A 19,220-nucleotide genomic window follows, 5' to 3' on the forward strand; every position below is an offset into this window, starting at 1 on the left:
TTACTAAGTTTTTAGAATGATGTTGTGTAGGAGTGCAGCACATCTCTCTTTAAAATAATAATACACTGTTTTCCTTTTAGCACTTGTGTTAAGTAATAAACTGGTATTTTAACATAGAAGACATACTGTACCATACAGATTAAAACATGATACTTTTTCATAAAAGAAAGGCTTTAAAAAGTGCTTTGCATCACCGGCTACAAACAAGTTCATGCACTGTTTCACTATTACCTAAAAAAAAAATGCAGAACATTTGTGGCCTTTCCTATCAGGCCAGGTATTAAGTTGCACAGGTTAGTTTTGTGTTATGGCCATGAGAATACTCTATGTGAAATGTTTCAAATTTTATTTCAGCAAAAATCGATTGATAAACACATAATCTTCCAAATCTTTCAACACAATTAAGAAAGTTTTAATACTGAACATTATTTCATTGAACACTATCCAAGCTGAGGGGCAGCAGTGTAGTGTAGTGGTGTAGTGGTTAGCACTGTCGCCTTGCACCTTCAGGGTCTGGGTTCGATTCCCGTCTCTGTGTGCATGGAGTTTGCATGTTCTCCCTGTGCTTGGAGGTTTCCTCTGGGTACTCTGACTTCCTCCCACAGTTCAAAGATATGCAAGTTAGCCTAGTTGGTGTTCCCAAATTGCCCGTAGTGTGTGAATGAGTGTGCTGATTATTCTAGTGGTCAGAGAAAAACATGCAGTTGTTGTTATAAAACTGCTATGCTGGCGAAGTTAATTTATTTGTAGCTGGAAAATCCTGGTGCCACAATGAGGCTTAGAGTTCCCTTTACCTAATATGTCTGGAATCCTCATTTAAATATTCTAAAAATAGGATTTCAATTGAGTTTTCCAAGGCGCTCCTCATTAAGAAACTCACACTTTTAGCAATCGGACATGGTACAGTAATAAACTTATACCATTACGGAGCTTATTGGACCAGGAACCTGAAACTCAAGTTGAACTCAAATCATCCAAAATAAGACTTATTTAACATGATGGGTCACATTTATTTTAAAAAGTAATAATAGTAGTTTGTGTGCATGTGTGTCTGTTTGTGTGTGAGCATGCTGTGAACATTTAAAACCTGAAACTGTTTAAAATGTTATTGCCTGTTATTTTCCAGTTCACAGTTAAATCTACAGTGTTTCTGATTCTAATTTGGCTAACTATCAAATATTATAAGAATTAACTTAACCCTGGTGATCCATCCCTGAGGGTTTGTTAGAAAAATACAATTAACATTATTTACAAATCTCTTACAAATTATATAATCTTGTTAAGTGTGGTTTCAGGAGAGCTTTTTGCTGCTACCGCTCCCGGAACTCTGCTGACGCGTGATGAAGTCCATGATGAGATGAGCAGCTTTCCGAGGACGCTCCATCACCACAGAATGGCCGCAGTTGTCTAACAGATCGACCTGGCATCCAGGCACTGTGTCAGCCAATATAGATGCACCGGATACATCCAGCACCTGCACACATTACATCCACACAATCATATCGTAACTATAAATGTTTACACACCCCACATTGTTTCAGTGGGGGAAAAAGGAATGTGCACCTCTACATGGAAGACCATGGAAAAAATAAAAACTGTGGGAGATGACAAGAATTTGCTCTCTGGTAACTGTTGGACAGATCATGCACACCCTCCATAAGTTCTGTGTATCTGTGTCAACAATCAAGTGAAGACTTCACTAAGGTAAATACAGAGGGTTTACCCTGATGTATAGAACAGGAAGACCAAAAAAAGTCTGTACAAATCCTATGGACAGATGAGACAAACATTGCACAGGACTAAAAGACTGAAGTACACAAAACATATACTGTATGTTGCACATTTCTGGTTATGTTTGCATAGAAAAGATGAAAACTATTGCACTACTGTACATTAAAGATGGACAATATCACTGCTGCTCATCGTTTCATTTCACACTCCATGACCACCCCGTACTGCTGCTGTCTGCACGTTCCACATTTCACATACTTAATACAGTTTATGATACAGTTCTTTCTTTTTTGCAGTTATACATTTTCATATACGTTACATATTACTACTTTATTTTACTTTTTAATAAAACTTTATTTTATTTTAAAATTGTAGATTTTATATTTAATATTTTATTCTCTCTTATTAGTATTTTGCCTCCTTACTTCCTTTCTCCTTTTCTGGGTCACAAACAGTCGTGTAAATATTTTACTGCATATCACACTGTATATGGTTGTGTAGATTTGAATTTGAACTTAAACTTGTACCAGAATGAAGGGAAGAGAGGAGTATAAAAAAGGTAAGGGTAGAGTAAACTGCCCTTGATCTAAAGTAAAGTAGCTGTTATTGTTGCTGCCAATAGCAGTAGTTATGTTGTATTTACTAATAATGTGAAATGAAGAAAGCAGAAAATGAAAATATAGGGATATTTTATCTGTTCAGATTCGGCTAAAAAACTTCAAAACCCACTTTTCATAGCTTAAGACTGCAGGTAGAAACGCAAAGCAAACTTTAAAAGCAGCCCAATAATTAGTAAAAGACAGTAAGTTACAAAAGGCCGGGTCAATCACATGACCTGAATCTAAGTGACCTGGATTTATTTTCTGAAGACAAAACCAGGCCAAGAACAAGAAGGAACTGCAAACAGCTGCAGTGAACACCTGGCAGAGCATCACCAAAGAAGAAAGCACTGATGGGCAAAGTACACACATTCTGTATTTGAGTAGAAGTAAAGCTACTAAAGGTAAACTACTACATTTACAATAAATATCTGTACTTTCTACTTCACTTCATTTCTTTTACAAACCCTTAAATGCTACTGTGAGCTAATACAAGTGAATTTGAAGTTAAGTACTTTTATACTTTTACTCATGCAGAAATGTAAATAGATTTTTACTCAAGTAACAATTTACCAGGGGTATTCATTAAAAGGATTTGCAACCAAGTTAAAAAATATACAATTTAGTTTATAATTCTGTTTATTTTCGCCAATTACATTTTGCCCCTTAAAAAGGAGGAGAGCACATTTAAATAAAAGCTGAATGTTTGCACATATTTATTATTTAATTTAATTTAAACATGTTGTGGTATATTGAAGAAAGACCAACATAATTCCTTATATCTGTCAACATGTTAACTTACCTGACTGTGTATAAAAGAATTTTTTTTCTTTGACCAACACACATATAATGTCCTCTCTAATCAGCTCGAATTTTTTTTTTTGTTGTTGCATGATATTTCTTGCCGTTGTGATCTAGTCCTACCTGATCCTGTTTCCCCCAAATGACTTGAAGCGGTGTTGTTAGGAGATGCATGTTCTCATGCAGGCAGTGTCTCGATTTTTCTTCTACTAACTCCATGAACACTGAAGCACAAAGAGGATTTCTGTAATTCTTGTGTCCTTTTATCTTAAAGCAGGCAGACAACACTTGTACAAAATGTCAGAGAATGGAACGTACCTTCACGGTAGAAGCTGTTGTGCGGAATACGGACTTTGACCAATCCCTGAAGGATCTATTTTAAACAAATACGGCATTAGAAAAATAATTTTAAAAATAAAGCCACTTGCATGCAGCATTTTACAATGAATACATATTTACCTTTTTTTATTTATTTTTTTTATTCTTTTTAAAATGCCTTAAGTAAGACTATGCAGTGCATGAACGTAAAAGTAACTTTCTTTCATATTAAATCTTTTCTGGTAAGTGTTGTTATAAAAAATAGCTACATCAACTAGAAAACAGTTGAGCTGGTCCTAAAAGTGTGAGATATTTTATAAACATGAAAATATTAAAATATTTCATGTTTTGCATTCCACGGATTACATTATATTTATCCCATTAAGCAAGAACAAATCTTCTCAGTTCTGCATTTAGGTATATTAATTACCACAGCATGATATAGTGGCTTATTTTGTGTAAATTTATGACAATATGCCTTTCAAGTGGTGTCGAGGGGGTGAATATTTCTGCAAGTCACATTAAACCAATACTTTATAACAAAAAACCTTGTTCACCATTCATCCTCTGCATTTATTATTAAGTAATAAATAATAATAATAAAAATAATAATAATAATAATAATAATAATTTAGATTTATATCTTATCCAGAGCAACTTATAAAAAGTTCCTTGAAGTTTCAGTCATTAGTTAGATACTAACACTGGGTTACTATGTTACTAACTAAACGCCATCAGGCCTTCACACGGGCGTTAAAATCAAGCGTTTTTCTTGCGTTCGTAGCGTCCGGTGAGCGCGGATCAAGCGCAGATTGTTTCCTACACATAGGAGTCAATGAGAGTATTCACACAAGCTTTGGTGACGTGTGTTTGTCCGGCTTCGCGTTTATACTGCATCAAAAAAACGTTGCATGCAGCTTTTTCTTGCCATTCAAATCCCAACGAACGCAAGGAAAACGCTTTTAGTGCGTTTTCTTCACATTCATTTTACGCTTCGGAGGACCGGTGTTATGCGCTAAAATGCCCCTCTGCCATGGATTGCCCCCCCATACATAATCGCTATCAAATATTATAGTAGAACATAAATTCATAGGTTTATTATTATCAAATATGATATTAATTTATAATAAACCCTAGTTATGTGACAGCCGTCAAGACCATGAATACAAATTCTTGTATAATGTTTATTTTGTGGCACATTTATTTTTAAGGGCTTTTTCATGAATATACAAATAAGCATTTATATACAATAAAAATAAATATTGTTCATGATGAAAAATTAGAGTAAACTATTTTTATTATAAAATAAACAATCCAAAAGTATACATGTTGTACAGTATATGAAAAAAATCAATTTTTTTCATATACAACATATTTATTTTTATATTGCTTATTGTCTCATGTAATTTGTAATTTGTAAACCATTAACCTATGAATTTATATTCTAATACAATATTTAATAGCGATTATGTAGGGGGGGCAATCCATGGCAGGGGGCATTTTAGCGCATAACACCGGATATATCCCATGATCCTACATGATATACATAGGGAAATGCGGAAAAAGGCAAAATAAAACATAATAAATTGTTAAAACACATATGCGTTTCTTTATAAACCACAAAAAAAAAACTTTCTTTAATCCGACATTGTGCAGTCAGAGTGAACCCGGTAGCAGCGGGCTTTCATATCGAGTTCTCGACACACTGCCCCCCACAGGTTAACACACAAACTACAATCTGGGCTGCAGGCTGACGTTAGACAGAGACAAACGAACGCCGGTGTAGAAATCAATCAAGCGCCACTACAAAATGCAACATAAACGTCTAGGACATTCAGAGCACGTTCGTTTATTCAAAAACTTAACGCCCGTGTGAACAAGGCCTAAGACGTTCAGAGCACGTTCGTTTATTCAAAAATTTAGCGCCTGTGTGAACATGCCTCAGTCAAACACAGTTGGGAAAGGGATTTTTATATTTTAAGTGGGGAATACGGGGGGATTAATCCAAGTACTAAAGAAACAAATACGTCTTGAGTCATGGTTTAAATATAATCAAATACTCAGCTATACGGACATTTGACACCTACTATAGGTGCCAGAACAGAAGAGAGTCTGGATGAATCCCCTGATCCCTGGGACCAGTCGAGCAGTGCTGGAGGATTGGAGGGAACGTGGTGCGGTGCGTGGTGTGATTTCACCTGAGAGGTAAGTAAGTTCTGGCCCGTTTTATCTTTATAGGCAATCATCAGAGTTTTGAATTTGATGGGGGCAGCTACAGGAAGCAAGTGCAGGGAGCGGAGAAATGAGGTGGTGTGGGAGAACTTGGGAAGTTTGAAAAGGAGACATGCAGCTGAATTCTGGTTCAGCTGCAGAGGACGATTGGTGGACAGAGGCGGATCTGCCATAATACTTAATAATTAGTATAAAAGTTGGCAAATTTTAACTCACAGGTTTCCAGGCAATAATAGTAATAATAATCACCGTATGGGGAATAAGCATGGCCAATGTTGTGATCTGGGACACCAAATAAATTTTATAACCCATGTTGTGCTCGGTTGTTCCACTAGGGGGCAATAGAGCAATACATTGACAAGCTCATTGGTTTGATATATTGCAAAACTATATATATATATATATATATATATATATATATATACCGTATATATTATTAAACTACATATTTTTAGCATAACTGCAAGTAAAGTAAAAAGTTAAGAGAAGTTTTGTATGTCTGTATATCCATCTACTAAACTGCTTGGTTTCCACCTGACTTGACAGTGGACCAAGTGGTTCATGTGGCCTGTTACTTAAAATGACATAAACCTGCACAAAGCTGATCACTGCATTAAGATGTTTCTGAGAAAAAACACGTGCAAGATAAAATATCCTTTTAAGAGAAAGTTCCTGTAATATGATTTAAAGTTGAAATACCTGATAAGGGATCTTAAAGCGCACAAAAGAGCACAGTTTCAGCATTTCCTCCATCTCCTCTGGAGTCGACGGAATGAGAGGGATGCTTTGGACATCCTTACTGTTTTCCATGTCTCTCAGACGTCTCACAAACTCACTCTCCTGGGCATTTTTCAATCCTACATAATAAAAAAAAACGAGGCAGATTTCTTACTTTTCTATAGGTCTTACCAAAGAAAATATTATCAGTATCAGATCAGTACCAGTGCCATGCCATACTAACCAGCAGGACAGATCAGTGTGACACTGGAGAGATCTGAGGGATAGCGAGCAGCATAAACCCCGGCTACACAGCCACCCATGGACGTACCCACTAGGTGAAAAGGCTTCTTATTCAGATGAATGCTTTCTACAAACTGCAGAGTGAGCAAGATGTAAAAAAAAAAAAAATGCAAGCAAATACAAATACAGTTAATGCAGAAAGCCGACATTAAGGTCAGGCTCATTCTGTAATGTAAAACAATCAGCTAACATGTCTGATTTGGAGATGAAAAAAAATCTGTATCAATGTATTGTGGTTAAAACTGCATCACAACAAGTGTAAATTTAAATCATACACAAGCTTACTTGGTGTAAAAAGACACAAACATTGAAAAGTCCCTGTGTAACTCAAGGACACAGACACAGTGATCAAAAATAGCCTCAAGCTTCAACAAGGGCATCTATTTCAGGCACATGATTTTGGAGAGGATGCGTTAGTGTGAGCACTCAGTGGGAGCCAATCATATTACACAGTGTTTTCTGACTGATACACACTTAGTGGCTAATATTTATGTATTAATGATTATACAGTTATCTGATCAAACTTAATACCGCTGTATAGGTACTGTATGAATGACCTTTAATGAACTGATGCATTTCTAACACCCAGTGTTTCCATGATTTACTGCAAACACAAAAAACTAAAGATCAATTAAAAAAGGAATCAATGTGTTCTTATTTTAACATCCTATAGTGCATCCTACATATAATCTGTTCCAGACACCCTAAAATATTATTAAAATTACCAATTTCCAACACTATAAATATATTTTTGTATATAAAAAAATTAAAACATTTAGAAAAGCCATGTAAATTAGGTCAATTATAAAATAAATTAACATTTACAAACCTCACTTAACCTAAATTTATGATTTAAAAACAAAAGTGGCTCCATGTTCCTCCTGATACTACCGTTCATAACATGCAGCGCAGCCAAAAATGGGTGAATTTTTTATATGCCATTGTATACTTTATGATCTGATCCCATATAATGTATTGCCGCATCAGTTATGTTTTGGTTCTTGTTTTTACTCTCGCAAGACTTTTCTCCAAATTACGAGGGGAATCCAGGTGACGCAAGGAGGTCACCTGACCATGTTTAAATGGACAGTGTGTTTTACACGCACATGACTGGTCACCATTAAGACTGTGAATCTGTCTCTTTACAGATACAGCAAAATTGGATTACACACCATTAGGTTCTTATCACAGGACAGCAATTTCTCATCATCGTATATACATCCATTCTTATACAGTACACTATACATCCTATAGTGCATCCTACAGGGACTATACATCTATTCATATACTGTACACACCAAAATATATTGTACTATCGAAGATACCTGTCATTTAGGGTTAAAGAGTTTATAGAAATAGTTAAAAGTTTAAAGCTAAAAATAAGCTGATCAGCTTTAATGTAATCAGTGATATTATTATTTCAGGTTGAAGCCCACGCACATGTCTTTTTGTTCGGCAGAACTCTCAGCCTAACGTATTAATACATAAATATAGAATTTTGTAAGGTTAAGTAACTGACTCCTTGTTTGCCCTTCTTTCGTCGTCAGCCAAATACACTGCCCGTTTGGTAATCGGGGAGTGAATCAGATGGGAAGTTGAAAAAAGAGACCGGATAAAGATTAAGTTTAGCCTTCAAACATTAAAATTTACTTACTGTATAACCACTTCAGATCTGTTATTTCTGTCGTGATAATACAAACTAATCCCAGTAAAAATATTCAGTTTGGCTTTTCTAGTTGGTGCAGGTGTTTGTGAACAAGTAGCTTATTAGTACGGTAGCTTATTTTAATGTAGATTATTAAATCTGGCACGTAATTGTTTTTCAATAACAACATGTCCCATCTCTTATATCACAGCAACTTGCTACCAGTTACAATATTTTATTATATGGTACGAGGCTCTATCAAAATTTTTTGAGTCTAGTTTTGTAACTCAGATGGTCCAACAGATGGCAGCACAACACCTGAGTACGCCACTGGTGCAATTCTGACCATACTGTATGCATTATCGAGTCTGCTATTTAATCATGGACAGCACGTTAGAACTAATAGTGATTCTGAGTGATACTGTGATACTGTGATTTGAACAGCATGCAAGAACATCACTGGCAGACGACAAGAGACCAAGTAGACCTTCAACAAGCTTAACCCCCAAAAATGTTGAAACCATTTAACAACTTGTGCATAATGAACGGAGAACTTCTGCACAAACCCTACTTGCCAGTTAAAAATAAAGTATTATAAGTAAATAATAAGTAATAAAGTACCTGTAAAGTACACTTGTAAACATCTTTTTGATACCATCTCATGTATAGTAATAACACAAAGTATTGTATTCCTTAATTAATCCGGGATGTGATTATTCTTTTTTTTCTATAGTTTAAATATTTTCAGTAATTGTAATATATACAGTAGTATTATGTCCAACCTATCCTTAAAAACATAATTTACTTAATATTATGTGATATTGTTATGTTTAATGTAAAAGATAAAAGTCTGATGTGCATGTTATGATGTGTACCGATGCAGAATCTTTCAAGAAAAAATTTCAAAGCATTCAAGACTTATTTTTCTTTTCCGTCTTCCGTACTTAAAGTCATGCAAAACTAGGCATAGTTTTTTTTTTTATTAACCACAGTAACATAAGTCACTCAAATTGCACATGTTGGTAGTATAACTCATTCTCAATACACAGGTAATAATCAAGCCATACATTTCTCTTAATTCCTCTTTAAAAATCCTCTTTGCCGCAGTCTCCCACTGCGCTACAGAATGTTTATGGAGATGACGCCACTGACAAGAGCAGTGTGCACAGATGGATGGAGAGGTTTATGGAAGGGAAAACCAGCATTGGAGACAAACCACATAGTGCGAGACCATCAACTGCGACTTGTGATGAATACTATCTTAAGCATAGAGAAATACATATCTTTGCATAGAGAAAAAACTTACTCTACCAACATGAATGACTTGAATGCTCACCAGGGACAAACTGACCATTTTGATTCATACAAATTCACATTTCATACAAACTTAAATAATTCTTTTGACTGTGTAAAGCTGCTTTGCGGCAATGAAAATTGCTAAAAGCGCTATACAAATAAAATTGAATTGAATTGAATTGAATTGAATTGAATGACCTGTGTCAATTAATAAAAAAGTTATGCCCACTTTTGCATTATTTTCATATAGGCCTTGTATGTATTAGAGACAGAAAAGGTAATTGACTCTTGAATGCATTTAGTTTTTTTGTGTAAGAAACACACTCATAACTAACGTAATGTATGTATAAATAGAATTAAGAAACAATGAGCATAGGCACATTCAGAAATAAAAAGAAACAATACCTGATGTATCCTTTTGACTTGGCCCTCAATAGAGTAGTCCACTGCACTAGTGCGTGTCGTGCCTTCATGGCCAGGCATGTCAACACACACCAGATGAACGTTGGATGGAAAGAACTGCAAAAAAAAAAAAAAAAAAAATTATGACAAATTAAAACAATTAAACAAAACACATAATACAATATGTCCACAACATTATGACCACCTGCCTAATATTGAGTAGGCCCCCCTTTTGCCACCATAACAGTGATGCACCATGTGTTCTAAACCTTTCAATCACAACCACCATTAACCATTTCCTGACCTGTGTCAGATCCAATAGAAGAGCTACTGTAGCTCAGGCATTGAAAGGTTACCACTGGTTCCGGTAGAAAGGTATCACAACATATATACAGTGAAACCTCGGATTGCGAGTAACGCGGTTTGTGAGTGTTCCACAAGAAGAGCAAAGAGTTTTAATCAATTTTGACTTGATTATGTATCAGGCATTCGCTTCTTGTTTTGAAGCCGAGCGTCACGTGATCACAACTGAGCCACTGGTTTTTCTCTCTTTTGTGCTGTGAAATTGTGGGTAAACGTCTCCCCCTGCTGGGTCTTAGTGCTCGTCTCTTACTGGTATAATCAACATATACTATAACACTGTGACCACGTGTGTGCGCGTAAAACATATTTTATTTTGTGTTAGTATGCGTGTGTGTATAACGCGCGTGTACTGTTTCTTATAACGCGTGTGTGCACGAGTATAAAGCAAAAGAAAGTCTCATTAGAGAGGGTAAAGATCCCTTTTCTTTCTTTCCTTGGGTCAGCATGCCGTTATGTGTGTGTGCATGTGTAATTTGACACTGTGCCCCTTCACCCCCCCATGCCTTCACACACACTCTCTGCTCTACACTGCTCTATTATCTGATAAAACAGTCTTTCCGTTAATATGTTAAGAGAGGAGGAAGTGTTACTATGTAAGACGAGAAGACGGGACGGGCTGATTCCTCCTCTCCTCTTACTTATAGCTTCACACACACACACACAGCGCCTGCGCGCATAAACCAAAAAACACTTGTGTGTCGGTATATATTTTTACATGTTATAAAGGTGAAGTGCAGATTAATTTGTTTAATTTTTACTTTAAATTTTGTATAAATTATTTTTATGTATTTTTTGGGACTGTGGAACGAATAATTTGAGTTTCTATTTATTTCTTATGGGAAAATTCTATTTTTGTTTTGAAAATTGTGCTTGAAATCCAGGATTTATATATATATATATATATATATATATATATATATATATTATTATATAATAAATTTAAAAATCCTTCCCAACAGTGTTTGACTTATGGTACTTCTACTTAGTATCTTGATGATGGAAACTTCAAAGCACTTATTTAAGTCTCTCTGGATAAGAGCGTCTGCTAAATGCCTAAATGTAAATGTAAAAACAATACTGTGAAAGATCAACAGCCTGGTTAAAGAAGGACAGTTTATGTTCGGAAATGTTCTGAGAGAGAAAGGCCATACCTTAACCACACCTAGCCACATGTCCTTGTTACCAGAAAAGCCATGCAGCATGAGGACCGACGGCCGACTTCCGGGTTTCCCACGGTGTGTGTAACAGAAGCAATATCCATCCTGTTCTGCATAGTCCACCTGCAGCCCCAGTCTCCTCCTCCAATACCTGATATATAGAAACAACATAAATATAAATAACATAAAAAAGTATGTGGACACCATACTTCACAGCCATGTGTGAGTCTTCCCCAAATTGTTGCCACAAACCTGAAGTTGCACAGAATGCCTTTGCTTGCCTAGCTAGCTTCAAGACTTGCTCCTTTCACACAAACCTGTTTTCTTATCCTTTTTCCAAAGCAAGACTCAAGAAGAAATAGCTTTACAATGTTAAAATTTAAGAAGTTGAGTCTCCTACACAAAAGCCTGACCTAAACCCCACTGAACACCTTTGACCAGGGGTAGGCAAGTTCGGCCTTAAAGAGGTCCAAAAGAGTTCAGCTCCAACCCTAATTAATATACTGTATATATTCGGCAGATGTAAAGAATACATCTCTATGTTTTTGTGTTAATCCATTTTTATTTTATTTTATTATAACAGCTCAAGGAGCAATATGTTTGTGCACTTTCTAAAGATTTTAGTTCTGTTTTTGAATAAAGGGTCGGAAATTAATGCTTTTCTTGGGTTTTGTGTCTTCATCCAATTAATCGATTAATCAGAAAAAAACATATTCGACAGATTAATCAATTATTACAATAATCGTTAGTTGCAGCCCTAATTCCAACCAAGCAGAAGCCACACCTGATTGCAACTGCTCAAATAGTCATTTTTGGCTTTTAATCAGACTATCAGATATATTATTTAGAGTAACTACTGTATCTTTTGGTATACAGATAGCATGACCATACTAGTAAGACTATAAAACTGATTTCTCATTGACAGCCTGGTGGCTTAGTGGTTTGCACTAAAGCCAAATGACCAAGAGATAATTAAAATAATTAGACAATAAGGTAATATTAAACCTCTGTGGATACATTTATAATTTTGTACTATATGAAACAAAAATGTTAATAATGTTGAGCAAGATAACCTTTAAAGAGCAGGTTTAACCATGTGTTTCAGTAAGTATTGATATTTGTGTTTACGCTGCTATAAATAATAAATCATTAGGCCGATGCTAAAATTATAACAATGCTGTGCTGCATCTGCTTAGGGCCACGAAAAGTGCTTTATAGTACAAAAACCCATGTACCCATGTGCAGAAACTCTGCAGTAAAGGGAGTTATAATAGTCTCATCACTCTGTATGTTCTGTAAGTAAAAGTGCAGCAAAAATACAATTGCTGTGGCTTATTTACCTTACATTAATAAATAGAAAGAGGTCAGGTCAGAATAAGAGACGTGTCCTAATTTGGGCCTGAAACGTGTGTAGGAGGTGAATGTCCCTGAGGCAGTTAATCACTCCTGACCAGTTGTGGTGACCTGTAATGCTGTTGTGTAATTACACCAAATCCGTGTGCATATTATGTACCATTCTAATGTAATATTTCATCACAAACTCTTATGTGCAGGTTATTATGCCCTAAAAGTAGTCTTTAAAGTGGTCTGATTTAGAATAAAGTTATGAGTAACAATGATTTTACTTTTTATTATTTACATAATCCAGGACCAAATAAATGTTAACTTTTTCATTGGATCGGACTACACGGGCCAGCCTTCACTCCCCATGTGCGTCAATAAGCCTTGGCCACCCATGACCCAGCTGGCAGTCCTGCTGGCATTTTCAGCAGGTCCTGACCCGTATAGTCCGATCCAACAGAAGAGCTACTGTAGCTGTAGGAATTTAGGAAAAGGTTAATGCTGGTTTGGAAAAGTATCAGAACACAAAGAAAACTTTTTCTTAGGTTTTTGAATTAACCCTTTAAAATATATACTATATGTTATAAAATCCTTCCCAACAGTTTTTGACTAATCGTACTTCTACTTAGTAACCTAGTGAACTAGCATGATATATTTAATGATGGACATTTAAAATTTCTACAAAAATTATTTAAATGAATTCTACAAAAGTAGTCAAGTAGTTTTTTTGGACAATAAAGTGCACTAATTTAATGAAAATTTTGTGATTATACATACAGTATGTAGAGGACAACCTGTTAAAACTGAGAAAAAAATTGTGTAAGTATAGAAGTCATTCTATAATTTACTGTTCATTCATTGTGCATCAGATATTTATTGAAAATATTTGACCTACTAAGTGGTGTGGGTGCAGGCTTTCATTCCAATCAAGCAGACGCCACACCTGATTCCAACTGCTTAATTAGTCATTCTTTACTATCAGATGTGTCATTTATTTTTACTTTTTTCATGTTTTTGGAAGGACAGATAAACCATACAACTATTCAACTAACAATTTCAAAAGTCAAAATACAAAAAAAAAAACCTCTCATTTGAATTATTTAAATATATTAATTTATTCATGTCCACAAACGGTCCTGTAACTCAAAAATTAGAAAGTAATTCCAAATTTGTCCCAATGCCAAGTGATATATATTTAAAACACAATATTTGAAATATTGTGTATTTTTATATTCAAGAACAATACTGTACTTTTTCCCCAAACCATAAAATAACACATACTGTATGGCATTGGGTTATGTTAAAACAACAACAACAACATTCAGTTGTTATTTTAAGACATAAAGGTCAGACTTTCTGGAATATGTCTTGCAAGAACAGTATTGTCAAGTGTATTTGCAAAACCCATCAAGCACCATGATAAAATTTGAAGACTTTTAGAGGAAAGCAAGACTAAACTAACCTCTGCTGCAGAGAAGAAATTCATTTTGAGTTACCAGCCTCAGAAATCACTAATTAACAGTATATAATAATATTTGTATATTCATTTTACCTGTAAAAATATTTTTTCCATAAAATCCTCTTATTCTACACTGGAATTTGTCACCATTCGCCCAATCACCTTTCACCCAAAGCCAACTAAAATGAACAGAATCTTTATGAACAGATAAGATAAGGAAAATAAAATAAAAGCTTCCCTCTTTCTGTCTTTCTTCTGCATGACCGTGTGTTCAAAGACAAGAGATAGTTACTAAGCGAGATATGTACATGACAAGTACAAGTCTGCAGATACAGAGCAAAGGGCATGTGGAACCAACACTGAATCCGCTCAGGATTTACATAAAATACAGAAGAATTCAATAGTATTATGTACCGTGAGATTACAAGGTGACACAAAACATGAAAAATATAACCAATGCAGTATGTAACACATGGGTGGAAACTTGTGATGTGATATGGTCCGGTGGACCTTTATCACATTGAAGTTGAATTTTCAAGTAACAGCATTTTTTTACATCTCATACGGTAGCACACCAATTTGCGAACCAAAACTTTTTTTCTATTTAATAAGATATGTTTATGGTTGCATTTATTGTCGTGAAACATGGCAGCTATAAAAGGTCATTCACCTCTTTTCCTCTAGTGCTAACAATAGAGACTCATTCTATAAATGCTATACAAATATAAATTAGATGTCACTACCGAAGCAATAACATGTTTAATATAAACAGATGAATCTCTATCACACTCACCAGTGATAAATCTTAATAAGTGCCGCTGGCCAAAACAGAAAAGAAGCCACAAAAGCTAAAATGGGGATTGCGAGAGTGCCTCCAGCGATGATAAACATGTTCACCACATCCAGATCCATCACCAACTTTCACCTGTTAAACAAAAATGAACATAACTTTACATTACATTTGTGCATGCCAAGGGTTTTGTAAAATGGTAAGCCATACCAAATAACACAGCATTATTTTACACTTTTATCACTAGCCAATCGTTTTTAGGTTTTTGTTTTCATATTTTTCATAGAGGTTTACATGCTCTGAGAATGAGAATGAAAGAGAATTTAGAAAAGAAAGCAGCTGTTTGAAAGAAACACTGTGAGAAGTATTCTGCAGCCTCCTGTCAAATGAATCCCTGGTGTAGTGATGTGGTTCTGTTTTAAGTACAGTATTATGTGTCTGATGAATAATGCTGCACATGGTATAATTAATAACAATTTTTTTTTTAAATGCATCACTATACGAACACTAACATATTTTTAATACTAATTCAGAATTATGTATTTAGACTGCTGTTTAAAAATGTAAAAAAATAAAAAAAAGAGAGAGAGAGAATAAAAAGTACAAAGTACAATGCATTAAATTGTAATTAATTGTAATATAGCAGGCCAAATGTAAAACTGGATCAGTACTGTAATAAAACTGTGACACACCTTAACTTTGTTCTTAAGGTGGCTTAGCATGTTTTTTTCTTTTAACATATACTAATATAAATGTAAGATATTTTAGATGGTTAATATAGATGACATGCATGATTATATTCATTATATTAATCCATGCATTAATTTTATAGCAAGTGCTTTATCCTAATTCCTTTGATTGTATTTGAAAAGGTAACTCTTTGCTTGAAAAAAACGACGACACAGTAGTCCTACTGTAGGTACCTGTGTCCTTTTTCTATTTGCAGCGAACGCCAACAGCCTTCATTGTGTTTTTTTTTAGACTAAAAGGGGGTCTGTTATATAACATGATTTCCTTACTAATGCACAAATGTTTTTTCTGTAACATTACAATTTCTGTTAAAGAACAAATGTTTAGGAATATACAATGTTTTCTGTACTAAATCAGTAATGCAGGAGTCGTTAAATAATATAGATTTACTGTAACAAAATTCTATTCAATTCTATAATATATAAACCCTGTAAATAAAAAATTCATACAGCACCACATCCTCTCTTGTTCCAAACCTCTGTATTCTATTATTATGTATGTTGATCAATATAATACAAATAATATATAACAGATGGCAGCACAGTGGCTTAGTGGTTAGTACTGTTGCCTTGCGCCTACAGGGTCTGGGTTCGATTCCCACCTCAGGGCCTGTGTGCAGGGAGTTTACATGTAACATGAAAAGGTTAAGGCTGGTTGTGATGGAAAGGTGTCAGAACACACAGTGTATAAAGAGGGACCTATGCAACATTAGGCAATATGGTCATAATGTAATGACTGATCAGTGTAGAACCCCTGGTCTATATTAATTTATATATATATATATATATATATATATATATACTGTACAAGTTTGTCTTAGGATCCTTTGAGACAGAGAGCAACATCAGTCTAGGGTAGTTTTTAATCTGTTAGAGTAGGACATGAGAGGGGTCGAGGGCAGAGATGTCAGGGATTAATGCACAGACACACAGATAAAAGCTTGCTGAGGGTGACTAGTGCAAAAGTGCAGATTATAACATGAACAGAACCCAAAGTCCATGCAAGGTCACGTGACTACAGCAGCCACTGTACATGTATGATAACAACGTGTATATGATAAAAGAATAAAATAATAAGAAAAGACAGAGACTTATCGATTCATCTGCATCCAGGTAAGTATACATGAGTGAGTGTGTTTCGCATTACCGCAGTTCCGTGTAGCGTAAACAGGAACAAACAGGTTTATTTATTTATATCTGAATAAAACGCGTTTATTCTGCGTGTTTATTAGCACTATAATACGTAATAATGACAGATTGTACCTTCAGCGGTCTCCCAGGTGTCACAGAGGTTCTCTTCAAAAAGCTGAATGTGCCTCTTCCACCGCGCGCACACACACACACACTTCTGTGTCTGCTTTATTATAAGAGCTTAGGTAATCACACGATACAAGGTTGCCAGATTGATTTATAATGCGTTCATACCACAGTAACACTACTAATAATTAACCTTTTCTTTAATATTATATTTGTGCTTTTTAGTCACTTCTCTTGTTGATTTAAAAAAAAAATACTTTCGAACCTTTTTCTCCACAGCTGACTTTTTGCATGTTTTTTTGTATCCGGTGTAGTGCATGTGGCAGCGAGGTGGCTTAGTGGTCACCTCGCACCTGCAGGGTGAGGGTTCGATTCCCGCCTCGGGTCTGTGTGCATGTTATCACCGTGGGTTTCCTCCAGGTGCTCCAGTTTCCTTCCACTGCAGATTAGTCTCACTGGTGTTCCAGTTGAAGTGTGTGTGTGTGTGTTCCCTGTGATGAATTGACACCCCATCCAGGGTGTACCCTGCCTTGTCTCCTAGGATAGGATCCAGACTGCACTTTGAAGCAATGGGAAAACATCATGTGGTCCAATGAGTTCAGATGGACCCTATTTTAGAGCAGAGAATTAATGGACTCATCATTTATAGTGGCCACTGTACAGGCCTCCGGAGGCTGTGCTATGATCTGAGGTGGCTTCACTTGGTCAGGTCCAGACTCAGCAACATTATGTGGCAATGAAATGAAATCTGATGACCCGAATGTGCTGAATGATCAGAATATCACATCCATGAAGTTTACTTCTCTGATGCACATGAATATTCCAGGTCTCAGATTGTGAAAGAGTGAATCTGGGAGTATGAGGAGTCATTTTTAAAATCGTGTGCTGTAATCAAAGCTAAAGGAGATTGATTAAATTAAATCTTAGTGTTCATTTATATTTTTTATGTATTGATATTTATATATCTACAAATTTTTTTAAGTAATTTGTCATTTTACATATTTGTATATGTATTGTATGTTTTTTCTTTAAATGTGACCTTTTATTATTATTTTACAAGTAGTGCAGGTGTGATGGATTTTCTTTTTTTATATATTTTAAATACAAATTCTACAGTTTATTTTTGTGATTTTTTAAAAATAATTTATTTAAATACTTTATATTAAGTCTATTTAATCATTAAATAGACTTAATATAATGTTTTATTGTTATCTAATTAATGTTTTCATACAATTCATTTATCCAGCACAAAACCCTGATTTTTCTCCATATAATTTATTTTTATGTGAATTTTCTTGATACGCTTTGTGTAGTGGCTGTGAATGTGATGTAATTTTCATATGATGATTATACAGAGTATGATCAGCCATATCAATGCAATCTGTTCATACGTGTGATTACAGTAGCGCTGCGTATACTAGTTTACGAGCAATCTGGCAACCCACAGTTAACTACACGACCGAGGATTCCGCTTTGGACATTTAAAGGGGAAGCCACATTTACTGTACGCCGACAAAATATCTGACAAGTGCACAGGAGGACGTGTTTCCTCACCGCGTTTCCTTTGAGTTTCCTTTAAAAGCACCAAATCTTTGCAGTTTCTCAGTAACAAAACAAGCTGGAGTTCTGTTTTATTGATTTATAAAATGAGAAAAAAATAGTTTGGTGATGGAAATAGTTTACAGCTGTTAAAAGTGAAAACAAAAACTAACATATTTTATGGAAATCTCACAATATGAAATGTAGAATAAGGCATTGTATTATATATAAAAATTTGTCACCTTTAAAGTGGGTCGAAGGTTGGCACTGCCGCTTCTCTTGTGCAGGGTTGGAGGCTCGAACCTTGTCTCTAGTCACTGTGTGTGGAGTTTGCATGGTCTCCTCCCGGGTGGTGCATTTTCTCCAGTTTCCCAGTGTCCTCAAATAGTCCAAAGACATGCATTGTTGGCTGTTTGGTGTGTCCAGATTGGTGCCATTTTTCTGGGTACTCTGGTTTCCTCCACAGTCCTAAGGCATTCTGGTTGGCATTTCCAGATTGTCTGTAGTGTGTGATTGAGTGT

The 19,220-nt window shown here is 35.3% G+C and overlaps 1 protein-coding gene across 1 annotated transcript; it reads right to left on the bottom strand.

The window, feature by feature from the left end:
* Positions 1-986: 986 nt before the first annotated feature.
* abhd6a (abhydrolase domain containing 6, acylglycerol lipase a) lies at positions 987-17,249 on the bottom strand. Its single transcript, XM_053483656.1, has 9 exons — positions 17,167-17,249; positions 15,158-15,289; positions 11,559-11,715; positions 10,048-10,161; positions 6,643-6,775; positions 6,381-6,538; positions 3,450-3,504; positions 3,255-3,355; positions 987-1,474 (listed from the first exon to the last, which is right to left on the bottom strand). The coding sequence occupies exons 2-9, from the start codon at positions 15,274-15,276 to the stop codon at positions 1,292-1,294; spliced, it is 1,020 nt and encodes a 339-aa protein (XP_053339631.1). The 5' UTR covers positions 15,277-15,289; positions 17,167-17,249; the 3' UTR covers positions 987-1,291.
* Positions 17,250-19,220: the final 1,971 nt, after the last annotated feature.

Source organism: Clarias gariepinus, chromosome 23 (assembly GCF_024256425.1).
Source record: "Clarias gariepinus isolate MV-2021 ecotype Netherlands chromosome 23, CGAR_prim_01v2, whole genome shotgun sequence".
Classification (NCBI taxonomy): domain Eukaryota; kingdom Metazoa; phylum Chordata; class Actinopteri; order Siluriformes; family Clariidae; genus Clarias; species Clarias gariepinus.